General features: G+C 43.2%; 1 protein-coding gene across 1 annotated transcript; it reads left to right on the top strand.

Moving 5' to 3' along the window:
• Window positions 1-380: 380 nt before the first annotated feature.
• Window positions 381-12,106, top strand: ak7b (adenylate kinase 7b). The gene is made up of 18 exons (XM_063498898.1): window positions 381-478; window positions 1,703-1,855; window positions 1,949-2,057; window positions 3,203-3,297; window positions 4,997-5,107; window positions 5,180-5,263; window positions 6,909-6,991; window positions 7,117-7,207; window positions 7,734-7,811; window positions 8,039-8,188; window positions 8,267-8,395; window positions 8,473-8,572; window positions 10,506-10,631; window positions 10,705-10,755; window positions 10,863-11,060; window positions 11,156-11,376; window positions 11,583-11,741; window positions 11,833-12,106. Exons 1-18 carry the CDS (start codon window positions 407-409, stop codon window positions 11,887-11,889), a joined length of 2,067 nt encoding a protein of 688 aa, XP_063354968.1. The 5' UTR covers window positions 381-406; the 3' UTR covers window positions 11,890-12,106.
• Window positions 12,107-13,340: the final 1,234 nt, after the last annotated feature.

Raw genomic sequence — 13,340 nt, forward strand, 5'->3', positions numbered from 1 at the left:
CTTATCTTATCTTATCTTATCTTACGGTCGCTGTGCATCAGTGTGCATGCACAGGGTCTAATACTTGGTTTAATGCTTTAATGTTTCTACATGTTATAAAGGTCCACACTGGAGCTTTGTAGGGTGACCATATTTTGATTTCCAAAAATATGACACTTGGCCCAGTCATGAAGAACTTTAATAACACTGTTTGCTTAAAGAAAACTTTGACATATTTAAACGAGGCCTTCTCTGTGCGGTTAATGAATAGTGAAATAAAAAATGTCATATAGGCTTTACAGTCCAGAAGTACAAAAACAGAGGATGGTTGGTCAGCCTCGCTTTAACGTCACAGCTGTGGGAGTGGCCGTCTCCTTGACTACGCGACACTAACAGTAACATGCTAACAGTGCGGTCGGGAGCTAGCATGACGCAGCCAGAGACGACACGGGTGTTTCTTAACAACGTGGACTCGTACGCATCCAGACACATCGCGCAGGTAACATTTGAAGCCTGTACGGACTCAGTGAAAGGAGCTGCTCTGATGCCACCTCACAGCAACACCTAACATGACTCATTAGCTTTGGTTTGGAGCAGAGCGAGCAAACAACACCGGAAATGATGTTAAATCAGTTTCATCTTCGATTCGCTGATTCTTATTTTCAGCATTAATCACTTTCACATCATCGGTTACTAAAACAAGGATACTTTCTCTATTATTGTTGGCCCTACTGCCCTATCTCCTCCCACTCCTTAACCACCTGTTTCAGGTACAGCAGTCGGTTGGTGAGCTTCCACACATTTAAATGACGTCATTCTGATGGGTGGATTACGTTTGAGGTGTTTTCACAGACTGATGGTGATGTAAAAGGTCCTGTCTAAATATGGAGGTACTTACATTTTCAGAAAGTCATGAAGCGGCGATGACTTTAAGCTGATGTGAGCTGGACTTACTGTAGCTTTACAAAGAAAACCGTTTATATATTTATTTTCAAAATAAAAGCCCACACAGAGAAATGTTCAGAGGAATCTGTGTGTGTGTGTGTGACCTATTCAAGCTTAACCAGTGACATGAGGACTTTGCAGGGGACCAATTTAAATTATATTCTAGGCACCTTGTTACTAGCAGCCTGTAGCAAAAAAAACAACCAAACACATGAGTTGTTCCCTGGTCTTTATTTGAATCTGTAATAAATAGCCAGGTAAACAGTTCTACAGTCATAAAATAGTATTCTTACACTCACGTGATGATGCTGAAGAGCCATCAGGTGTGCAGTGTGTCCTAAAAACCTGAGGAAACTGGACAAGTGGGAGCAAAAGAAGAAATGTGTTACAAGTGACTGTAGCTTGCAACGAAGGAGAGTTCACACAAGTTTCTCGAGCATGAACTGGGTTATTTACAAAAGGAAAGTTTGTGAATCAGTTCTGTGGTGTGTTCTTGGATGAGTGAGCACTGAGCCTGTGAGAGCAACTGAAACAAGGAGTTGGCTAGGTGTCCTCAGCGCCACAGTAGGGTCACGTGATCTACAAAAGCAAAGAGAAACGCCACCACAGGGCCGTCAGAGCAGACCTAAAAACACAGAAAGAAACACACACACAGTAAGAAGCCCAGAGAGCCACTCCTGAAGACGACTTAAAGAAAATACAGGAAAACTTAAGAGAGTTCAGGCGTGTGGAACAAGAAAGGCTTTTCAAGTTGGTTTGAACGTTGTTTTTGGATTAGGTCCTGAGTGGAAGTGTGGCTGGAGCTACTGTTAATACAAACTCTGATGTGGAGGCAGAGCTGCTGTCAAACCATAAGAGGACTTTCCAGGTGGTGGGAACTGTTTCACATCCATCTGCTGTGGAAAGGCCTCATGTGGTCGAACAGTACACGGTAAGTACTTTAAAGTTGTTTACGCTGTGAAAGCCTTAGCCTTTTATTCAAACTTTAAATTGAAGACCAATTATTTGTTGCTTTTTTTTCAAGCATCTGGACCGAGATGAGCTCCTGTCCAAACTGATGGGCTGTGATGTTGTTATCTACAATGTTACCCAGCATGCTGATCAGGTGGAAGAAGCTCTCTGGGCTGCCTCAGGTAAGTCTGTTAGGTATCCCTGAGGCTATGTGCTCAATATTTGCTTATAAGTACAAATTCTTGTTTGTGTTTATGTTTATTATTTATTTATTTGTACTTTGTTTTTCCTTACTGTAGCTTTAGCTGCTTTACAAATTGATATTTTTGAAAACCCGTATGATGAAGCCAGAAAGGCTGATTCTGTTGATCTGGACGTTTTCTGTGGGAGAGACGTTTTGTCCCTCATCCAGGTGACTTCGTCCGTCCTTCAGCTGATGTGCAGTACTGCATCTGTGCTAGCTTTGATAACACCGGCCATGTTAGTGAATACGATGGCACGTATGACTTACTGATTCCACTGGCTGATATTTAGTGGTTGTGCTGGCCAAACGTTACGGAGGTAACTATGGCTGTTTTTCATTGTGGTTCTCTTGTTCACGTTGATAATGCACTCAGTGCACTCTGTCCAGAATGTAACAACAGCCATCATTTATACAAATCAAGCTGAAGCCAGCAGTGGTTCAGACACTGGCACTGCAGCCCTGAGTATTACCTGATCTTTGCTGTGAGGCAGTAGAGTTGAGGAGCGATGATAGCCAGGTGATGGTCAGGTAAATCACAGCTGTTGTGTTTGCTGCCTTCACACGACAGCACAGTCTGACCATCTGGTCAGAAGGTCAAGCTTCCATGTGGAACTTCAGTTTTAGATTTAACTAGAATTTAAATATTGTTAAGTCAGTTTAAAGTTGTTGGAATGCCATCCCTACCGATTACACTTACCCAGTTCACCAGTAGCATCTTCACAGTCCTGATGCATTTAAATGCCACTGGATCATGTCATTAAATGTAGTGTCTTTGATAGTTTTCTCCAGGTCTCTTTATGCTCTTTTCTTCACCCTCCAGCCAGTTGAGGTATATGTCTCCTGAGCCTGCTTCTGCCAAGTTCTCTTCCTGTTGAAAGGGAATTCTTCCTTCCCGTTTCACCAGGTGGCGGTCCCAGGGCATCATCAGACTGCTGGGGCTCTCTCTAATATTGCACGGTCTTTACTTGATTATATAAAGCTCTGTGAGGGAGCTGTTGTTGTGAACCAGAACTATATCAATGAACCTGATTGAAATTGAAAAGCTCTTTAAGCCATCACAAAAGATTTTTTGTTCACTCGTAGCGCTTCACAGTGAAGTCGAGCATTTTTCTGGGCCAAAGATGTTTATCCTCATCTCCACGATCATGACCTGGGCCTGCAGCAAGCCAGCTGATCCTGTGAGTGTATATAACAGAAATCTGACATACCGGTCATTAGTGCTGGGCGATATGGAAAAAATATTTATCACGATATGAATTATTTTATATCACGATAACGATATATATCACGATATACCACCTGACCTGTGGTCATCTGGAAAGTATGCAGTCTGTAAACAGCGAGTGGAGAGGGTGCAGTCTTTGTTTTGAGTTACCGTAAAGCATGTCGCAAATCCGGGTGCACGTAAAGCAGCACCATGTCGCAAAACCACAAGACAGAGTTTCTTTGCGAAAAATATCATTTTTTTTATACTTTATTTTCTCTTGCATAAAGTTCAGAGTATGTATAGTGAGAAGACAACACTAATATATTTGCCACAGGCTATTTAACCCTTTAAGACCTACCATAGAACCAAGTCCGCCAGAGCTTATGTTTACATTTTACATGCTGTAGTGCCACTTGTGGGAGCATTTCAAGTTGCTATATATCAATACAACCGTTATAGCCCAAATTTTAATAATATGTATGCATTAAGTCCATAGTAACTATATAAATTGCAAAAAAGTGCAATAAACTACAAAAAAAATTGAAAATTGTTTTTGTTTTGTTTTTTAGATATATTTCTAGTTAGAGAAATTTAAGAGGCTTATCCCTCAAAACTGTAAATACAAAAAAGTTGCACAAAATAGTTTCCAACCACGCGAAATTTATTTTGAGTGTCTTCATAGTTTTATGTTTGAGATACACTAATTTTAATATACTACAGGGAAAATGAATAAATGCAAATTTGCAAAAAAACAGCATGTGCATCAAAATAAACTATTTTCAACAGTGTAATTTGACTTCTAAGCATCCCAGAAACGATACAGAAAAGCATAAAGTCAAACATGACTTTTAAAAACACCAACATAGGCTTTGAAAGTAAAAAACTAAATTTTCCGCGAAATGACGTCACTTCCGGTTCGGACAGGTAATGGCGGACATGCGATAGTTCACGCTGACTTGTATTCCAAGTGTTATGAACAGCTGATCGGATCGGCAAAGCGTGTTTCTGGAATATTATGTTTTTGTTGCTGCAAGTCTGGAATATTATGTTTTTGTTGCTGGAATGCTTTTTATGCAATTTTTGCAAAGCTATATGTGGAAGGAAACCGTGACCTAGGGCAAGCTAATGGAATAAGATGTAAGTACAACTCCTACGGTTTCATTTGCAAAAACAATTATTGCGCTAGCTTACGTGGTTCCAGTTCTACAGGGATTTAAAAATAGTTAGGCAAAACGGAGTGTGCCTGCTCCGACCGGTTGTAAAGGGTTAATGATATATTTTATGTAATTTATAAAATTAGGGTTAGAAACGATAGAAGACAAATGGCACGATAGACACTTTTCTATCGTCCACACGATATATATCGTCATATCGCCCAGCACTACCGGTCATTGTGCATTTGTAATATCTACCTAAACTTATAAGAAACTCATTAAAGTGAAGCCTTTATGAGAAACAAGCTGTTTCTGACTACAGTGCTCTCTGGGATAAAAACATGTAGTAAGAACATTATAGATGTTATCATAATGTTGTGCCAAAAGCAAAAACCATTTCAGGATTTTATTATTCATTCTTTATATTTCTGTACCCTGTGACATGGAGTATCAAGCATGTCCACATAAATCTGTCATGAAGTTGCTGGTAATCTCCTGCCATGATGCTCGTGACAGGATGATCTGGAGCTTCCTTTCACTGATGCGATTTTCTGGAGCAGGAGAGCACATCCCAATTTTGAACGGCACATTGATTTGGAGAAGAGAGTAGTGAAAATGGGCAAAACTGTAAGTTTGTAACAGTTTTTTAATAACAGACACTCGATGGAGACGTGTCTGAGTGTTACGTGTTACTTTCAGGAAAGAAAGCTCTTCTCCACGTACGTGGTGGCAGCAGGACTTCAGTATGGGATGGGAGAACAGATCTTCCACTACTTTTTCAAGGTAAGATTTGAAGGCTACACCCTACAGTTAGGATGAGGGATAGACAGCCGTTGAAAGTCAAAGGCAGGTTACAAAGGCAGGTTAACACTGCAGATTAATTTACTGCTGATGTTGACACCTTAATTTGTGAATGCCATAACTGGAAAACTGCAACGCAGGAGCTGCAAATTAATACCATAGGTGTATCTACTAAGACTCTCAGACAGCTTTGATTATCAGTCACCTCAAGGTCAGAGGTCAAGTTTTCTCAAAGTGTTATGAATGTGATACCTCAAGATAGAAATCATCTAAGATTTTGAAGCTGATACGATAGGTGCAGCTACTGAAAGACGGGTTCAAAGTCAGCTGGACTGAAACACTACATGTATGTAGATCAGTGTTTCCCAACCTTTTGAAACCACACACATATTTCACATTAGAAAAATCACACAGCACAACCAAACAAAAAATGTCACAAAAGCATGTTGATCATTTCCCCCCACACACCAGACGCAGCAGAATTGGCTTGGTTTGAACTGTAATGCTTTCTTCTGACCGCTGCTCGTGCTAGGGCCTTCATCTGGGCCGGACCCAGGTCAGACTGACTACTCTATGTTTTCAGATATTTATCTATTGCTGTTACGCGCCGCATTGTCTCACAGCATGACTGTTATGCTTCTTCTTCATTTTCTTCTGTTTTACTGGCATTGGATACCCAATTCATTAGAGCAGGTAGTTGTACTGCCCTCTAGTGGAAGAGAATGTAATTGTTCTGCCTGTTGCGGCACAGCTGATCATTTCTCACAGCACACCTATGTGCTGCAGCACAGTAGTTGGAAAACAGTTGTCTGAATTATACACTAGAGCTCTCAGAGCTGTCACGGACTGAAGCCTGTCTGTGAAGCTACATTTAAAAATAAATGTTTTAAGTTTGTACAGTTCGTGTATCGACATCTTGTCCGAGCAGAGAATACGATCTCACTAGGTTGGTTGGTTGGATGAGATTATGCTAGCTAACTAGTGCCAACCAATGACTCAGTGGAAAACACGGAAACTAAAAAGCATGTTTGTGTGCGTGTCCACCTGTTAATGGTAACACGTGTGGAGTGCTTTCTAAATGAGCACTGGGAGTTTGTGCCAGGTGCACAGTGGTTCAGTGTGAGGCCTGTAAGCTGGCAGGGTCTTTCCTGCAGAGGTGGATGTTAGAGGTCCTGAGCATGCTTTGGTAGGAAACTTTTGGTTTGATCAAAAGTGACTAAACGATGTTGTACAATGGTTTTTATCTTCTCACTCTACAGTATGACAGAATATCCAAATACTATTGTTGGATAAAAGTCACAGTTGTTGTTTCAAGATAAACTCCCGTGACTGCCACCGTCTCCACAATGCTTTGTGTAGATGACTCTGCGAAACCGTGGAAATGATTTCTCTTAGAACATGAACACAATGTGGTGATAAGAGGACTGAAAATGAAGCGGCTGGCTTTGTTATCGATGGTCACGCTCTCGTGCAGTAAAGTGGATACATGTTGTATCACGTGACACGATAAGTCGGCTGACCGGTTTGTCTCTGTAACTCATGGAAAAATAGGAAAAAGAATATTCAGCTCTAATTAGATGGAAATGATTCAACAAATGTCAGTAACTGCAGTGATGTGACTTTATAGAAATCATGGCTGGGAGAAGATGGACCCGTCTTTGGAGATGGCGAGAACATCGTTCCCACGATTCACATCCATGACTTGGCAAGGTTGACTGCTTCATTCTGTTTGTATTACACAACTGACAGCCCGAAACATGAAGTCATCACACAGCAGGGTCTGATGGTACAAACGATGTTTCACTGTTTCCTGTGGTTTTCCTTCTGTGTTCCAGTGTGGTTTACAGCGTGATCCAACATCAACCAAGACCATATTATCTACTAGCAGTGGACGATTCGAACAATACCATGGAAGAAATTGTCAAGGTGTGTCTAGCAAGTCATCAGGAAGCCTCGCCAAAAACATACACAGTATAAAAAATGGGCTTAGCCTCGGGGGCTGGAACCTGACCTGTGATTGGGAAAAATACTCCCATATAGAGCGTTTGGGAAAATAGCTTAACTTTACTGATGTAAACACTCCTTTCACATAATATTGAATAAAACATGAAGTTTATTTTGTACATTTTTCTCTTCCTATGTATGAAAGGAGGATTTTTCAGTGTACGTTGGTTGGATAATGAAAAAGTCTTTAGCCAATGAGCGTGTGGCTTCAGGGTCAGATCCACCCACGATCCACGTCCGGCTTCAAACCCCCAGAAACACTCAGCTCCAGGCTAACGCGTGGCATCAACACTGACTATGACCATTAAAAATGAATGCAGTGAATCCTGTTACAAATACACAGTCCATACGATGACAGCCTCAGGGGCGTCCACAGACTGCTGCTGTGAACGGTCCAACCTGTGTGAATATGAATGTTTATCACACAATTATGTTGATTCTCCTCCAGAAAATCGCCTCCGTCCTCGGACCAGGGAAGATCCAGAAAAAGCCGTCAGAGGAAACTTTCCTCACCAAGGACCTCAGTGTATGACGTGCCTCTGCATTTATCAGTGTGTGACGTGTGCGCCATTTTTCCTAAGATCAATGTGACTGGTGCCTTTTCACATTCATCTGCTTCCTGTGTGTGTGTGTGCGTGTGTGTGTGTGTGTGTGTGTGAGAGTAAGAATAAACATATCGATCCTGCAGTGGGGCTTAGAGAGGTGAAAACATGGAAAGACGAGAAAAGAGGTGTTTTGTTTCTGCTACAACAGGTAATGGAAGCCGACTCTCTGCTGGTCAGTCTCCGCATGGAGGCTGCTTACATCAAGAAACTTTTCTCTTTTAACTGGGTGTGCCAGTTTGGCCTGGTGGAAAATATAGAGGTGGTGGTGCAGGAGTTCCGGCAGACCCGCGGGTTGCTGGTATGCAGTCAAACACATATGAGACTACATACAGTGTACACACTGTCAGGTTTTACTGGCTAATCTGTGTGTTTGCAGCCCGTCCGTCTGTGTGTACTGGGTCCTCCTGCAGTAGGTAAAACCACAGTGTCCAAGAAGATCTGCGAATATTACCGACTCCATCACATCACAGTGAAAGGCACCATCTCTGACACCATCGCCCGGCTGGTGAGCTCTTACTTTTCTCCTCCAGATCAATTAGAACTGAGTACAGCTGTAGGCATTTTAAACTGCTTTCCCTTCAGGAACATGCTGTCAGGAATCCTGATCCCAGTGAAGGGAAGTCCACACAAGAGGCCCAGGAGCAGCTGAGCATGATGAAGGAACGCCTGGAACAGAACCGAGGTGCGGCTCGTTTACTAAACCATTAGCTTCAGATAACGAGGTCTGGATGTGTTGGCACACGAGTCGTGACTGAGGGCAGTGTGTTTATTTAGTGTGAGGGTAATTTCTAGTTTTAATTATTAAGAACCAGAAACGTGTTTGTTTGTTTGTTTTTAAGTATATGCTTGGTGCTTGTGAGGCAGTCAGCACTCACGTAAGCTACGGAGGAAGCTCATATACAGTTTCATAAGATTTTAAAAATATCTGAAGAAACACAACACAAAAAAGCAACAACATGCTGTTTAACTGCGACATCAGTGCTGCAGTGAGACAAGACCCTGCTACTTGTACTATAGCAGTAAATCCAAGCAGCAGTACTGCATGTGAGTGTGCTCGTAACCTGTGCTGATGATGACCCACGCCCTGTTTCACATGCTTTTATTGTTTGTTTGGTAGCTCTCAGCACCGAGGACACGGGGCACTTAGCTCACTCCATACTCATATATGTACACACACACACCTGAACATATCAACATATTCACATAGAAATATCTGCACACACACAAACACAAAGAAGAAAGAAACTAGCAGCCTCGTGATGAGACCAGTGCGTTACACCCCACACCTCGGACTCCATCACCTGGTGTCAGAACTTAAACGGGTCTAGTCCCCGTTCTTTCCGAGCTCCTTAGATGATAATTGTCCTAGTTTCAGTCTGAAGCAGCAGACGTCAGGAGGAACCAGAGCCTAACATCTCCTCCTTCCAGAGTTCTGGGTTATGTCTTCATGTTTTCTATATAGAACTAATTCATGACTTTAACTTCTACATTAATATTTAGTCTAATGTAATATAAGCCGCTTCAGTATTTATGACATTATTTCTGACTTGTCAGAGTTGATTGTAACACATTCAGTTAACGCTGGTAAACATTTAGAAGGGTTTGCTAGTGTCTGCGTACAAAATTGCCGCTCCTGTGATTGTCTGGCTTTTGCCTGACGTGCTAAGGGCTCTGCAGCCAGCCCAGGTACGATACAGCAGGTTTCCCTGACTGTGCCTCCTCAGAGGGATCAGACAGCAAACCAAAGCTATGTTCTTTATATAAAAACCATCTGATCCAGACCCAAAACCACATCTCTTCATTACTTCAGTCATGTGTTCCACCTTAAACGTTTGTTCAGCAGAGCCCAGTATGTTATGGGCACTGGGTGGTTTTTATTCATGGCTGTAAAATACTGAAGTTGTGTTTCAGCTGCTAATCAATCCTGTCAGATCTGCATACACGACTGAGAGGAACGTGTTTGTTTTCTACATTCATGAGGGACATTTGGTCTGTTTCCATATTTCTTTGGCTCTATGTAGTCTGCAATATTCAGGTTTAATTCAGTTTATTAATTTTCTTAAACTTGACTGTGAAAAAGCTTCTTCAGGACTGTAGCTCACTTTTATGTACCTCAGACAGTAACAGAGCTCTGTTTGAAGCAGCTTGTATGCAGCTCAAACATGAACATTTCTCTGTAAGGTGACATGAGTTGCATTACAAACTCATCAGGTTTTATATTGGCTTTGAGGACTCTGCACTGAGCTGTGTTTGTGCCTCTGTCAGAGACTTGGTGTGTGTCCTTTGAACGTTCACGTGTGTGTGAGGTGTCTGCTCAGCTGCAGGGACATGCTGGGAGTTTATGGTTAGCTCTCACAAAGTGAGCATAATGTGAATTAGGCAGGTTTTGTACATGCTTCAGGATAAATCGGGTGTTAGACGGGGCAGTGACACCCATCATTAATTACATATTTATCTGTATTATGGGAAATGATCTGCTGCTGTGAACAGTGTTCGGATTGGATGGTTTTGTCACATGATCACATGGACTATTTGTGCAGATTGGTATTATTGTATGATCTTCACAATATAAAGCACCTCGAGGCATCAGTTGAATAGAAACATGAATCCTGCAGGTCTGGATGAGGAGCTGCTGTTGAACGTGATGAGGGACAAGCTGATGACTCACCCGTGTAAAAACCAGGGTTATGTGTTGAAGGACTTTCCCCAAACACGTGAACAAGCCAGAGAGCTCTTTGACGGTGAGTCGGACCCCGAGGCTCTTACACGTCAGGGCCACACCTGCTCACTCACTCGTGTTTTCTTCTTCCTCAGGTAAAGAAGAGGATGGAACATCCCAGAATTCTTCAACCAACATTATACCCGGTACCTGCAGGGAGACTCAGATCCTTTTATTTCACATTTAACAACAACAGTAACAGATGTGAAGCCTGCGTGCTCCATCAGTAACGGTTGTCTTGTGTGGGCCACAGAGTTGGTGTTGTGCCTGGAGGCCACAGAGGCCTTCCTGTTGGATCGAGTGCTCGACTTGCCCGAGAGCTGTGTGCAGGAACACAACTACGAGCCAGAGAACTTCTCGAGGCGGCTGGCTGCTTACAACGAGAAACAGTCGGAGGATGATATGGTCCTCAACTACTTTTATGAGCATGACATCATTCCTCTGCAGTTTGGTAACCCGTGAAGAGAGACTGCATCACTTGTGAGGGGGAAATGCTACTTTCTTAGTGTTGCTAAAAGTCTCTGTGCTCCTCGTCATCCTCTGCAGAGATCAGCAGCAACGATGAAGCAGACTGCCTGCCTCTGATGCAGAAGGTCATTGACATGGTGGGCCAGCCCAGAAACTACGGTCTGAGCAGCCAGGAGGTGAAGGAGGAGGAGAGGAGGAAGGCTGCCGAGAGGCTGAGGAGAGAAGCCCAGGAGAGAGCAGAGGTGGAGCAGATGGAGGCCGACGAGGCCAGAGACAGGGCTGCACACTGGGCTGAGTGGGTAGGTGGAGGAGAAACACGAGGCGCTGTTAACTACATATAAAACACATTTCCTAACAATGAGCAGAGGGGTGCGCTATGAAGACAGAGCTTTGGTTGAACAAGCAGACAGTCAGTGTCACAAAGGTGACGTATGCTGGCCATGACGGCTAAACACCAAAAGAGGCAACGAAGCTGAATTATTCTCTGCATGTTTCTGTGTGTTAGACTAAGAAGTTGGAGGAGGTGAGGCAGCAGGAGGAGGAGGAGCTGGAGGCCACGTCGCGCCCTATGAGGGACTACCTGATGGAACAGGTTGTGCCCACGCTGAGCCAGGGTCTGACTGAATGCTGCCGAGCTCAACCACAGGACCCCGTGGACTTCCTGGTATTTCACTGCCCACAGATTATTGCCTGGTCGTTAGCGTCCGCCTCCACATGACGTTAATTGTGATGGCGGACGTCTCTTTGTCTTTCAGGCAGAGTACTTGCTGAAGAACAACCCTTTTGAAGCCGATTACGAGCAGCTTTCCTAGCCGAGGAGAATTTCCTTTGAGTCTTTGAGACTCGTCAGAGCATTTCAGTCGTCACATGCCAAGTGTCCCCAACTCCACGCTGGGATTTTGATTAGGTCTGATTTCTAAGTGGCCCATTCTCGTGCCCCTGTTGCATTCATATACGGCTTTGTTTGGGCTCTGATGTGCTGGCCGTTACTTAAAAGCAACCCAAAAAGCAGATGAAAGTGTGCACAAAACCAGGAGCTAATTAGGAAGTTAATTTGCTTAATAAACTTGGTAAACTGTAAAGCAGACACGCTCGGGTCATAATTGCTTTGATTTAGCTTCAGATTTCCAGGAAGGATAAATGTTACGAATGGCAGCTAATTTGTCGGTCTCTCATGTTGCCACTCGTGACTCCAAAGTGTTCATAATTGGTTGCGACAGACACCAAACGATTTCATTGTACATACTTAATCACCACATGGGGAAATTAGTGGAGTTTATTTGGGAAACACTGTGATGCAAGCTGCTGCAAGACTGTTGGACTGCAGCATGTGTGCCCCAGGTACAAACACACACAGACACACACACACATGATAAATATGCTTAAACAGTTCTCTGTCATAGTGACCAACATGCAGTATGTGGGCACACACACAGGTGTAGCAGCTGAAATGTTCCCTGTGATGTGCTGAAATAAACCGAGTGTAGCAGATAATCTGTAACACCAACATCAACATCTGAAGCATAGGTTTAAAAGGCATTTGTTTAAGTACCGTGGGACTGTGCTGGGGAGGTATCGCTGATGTTGTTGTGGTTTGTTTTCCATCATCTACTGTGAAATAGCTCCCTATCACAGTCTTAACTGTGTTTGGCAGCAGCCAGGAGCTCTTTGTCCTGTGCTGTGTGTTTATTTCGTCTCCCTTTTAGAAAATCCCCGAGTATTCAGACTTAACTAAATTCATCCTGCTGCGTTCTGGTCACAGATGACCTTTGAGCGCTCCGGACAGACACTGGTTTGATGTTATTCCCAACATGGAGGAGGAAACGCCTCCTCCATCATCTCCTGGCTGTTTTACAGGCAGTGTTTTACCACTAGGTGTCAGTCTTGGATTACCTATTAACTGTCGGGAGGCCGTGATGGTGATAATGATGAGTCTCTTTATGTTTTTAGTCTTTGAAATATCAGGATGTCTTCAGTGCTGAACAGATGAAAGCAGCATGAATGATGAGCTCTCTTTTTGTGCTTCGGCTCTTCCATCTGAACAGCAGCACATATTAAAACCACGTTTTTTCTTTACAGTACTCAGTTCTTCCTTTGACAACCTCTGAGATAAACCTTGTGTTTCTTAGATTACTCTGCCAGTGTTATTTGTTAAATAGTGTCTCGTGGCTCTGCAGCAGATTCATTTCATCTACTTTTCACCAGAAGCCAAAAATGCAAGCTGACATTTTCCTGCTCGACCCTTCAGGCCTCCAGGACTCGG

Source organism: Pelmatolapia mariae, linkage group LG16_19, assembly GCF_036321145.2.
Source record: "Pelmatolapia mariae isolate MD_Pm_ZW linkage group LG16_19, Pm_UMD_F_2, whole genome shotgun sequence".
In the NCBI taxonomy this organism is placed as follows: domain Eukaryota; kingdom Metazoa; phylum Chordata; class Actinopteri; order Cichliformes; family Cichlidae; genus Pelmatolapia; species Pelmatolapia mariae.

Excerpts from the sequence above, each read along its gene's own strand:
- ak7b (XM_063498898.1), top strand. The coding sequence starts at position 407 with ATGACGCAGCCAGAGACGACACGGGTGTTTCTTAACAACGTGGACTCG. Across the intron at positions 10,632-10,704 it reads AGCCAGAGAGCTCTTTGACG|GTAAAGAAGAGGATGGAACA; the intron begins GTGAGTCGGACC and ends CTTCTTCCTCAG. Across the intron at positions 11,742-11,832 it reads AGGACCCCGTGGACTTCCTG|GCAGAGTACTTGCTGAAGAA; the intron begins GTATTTCACTGC and ends TTTGTCTTTCAG.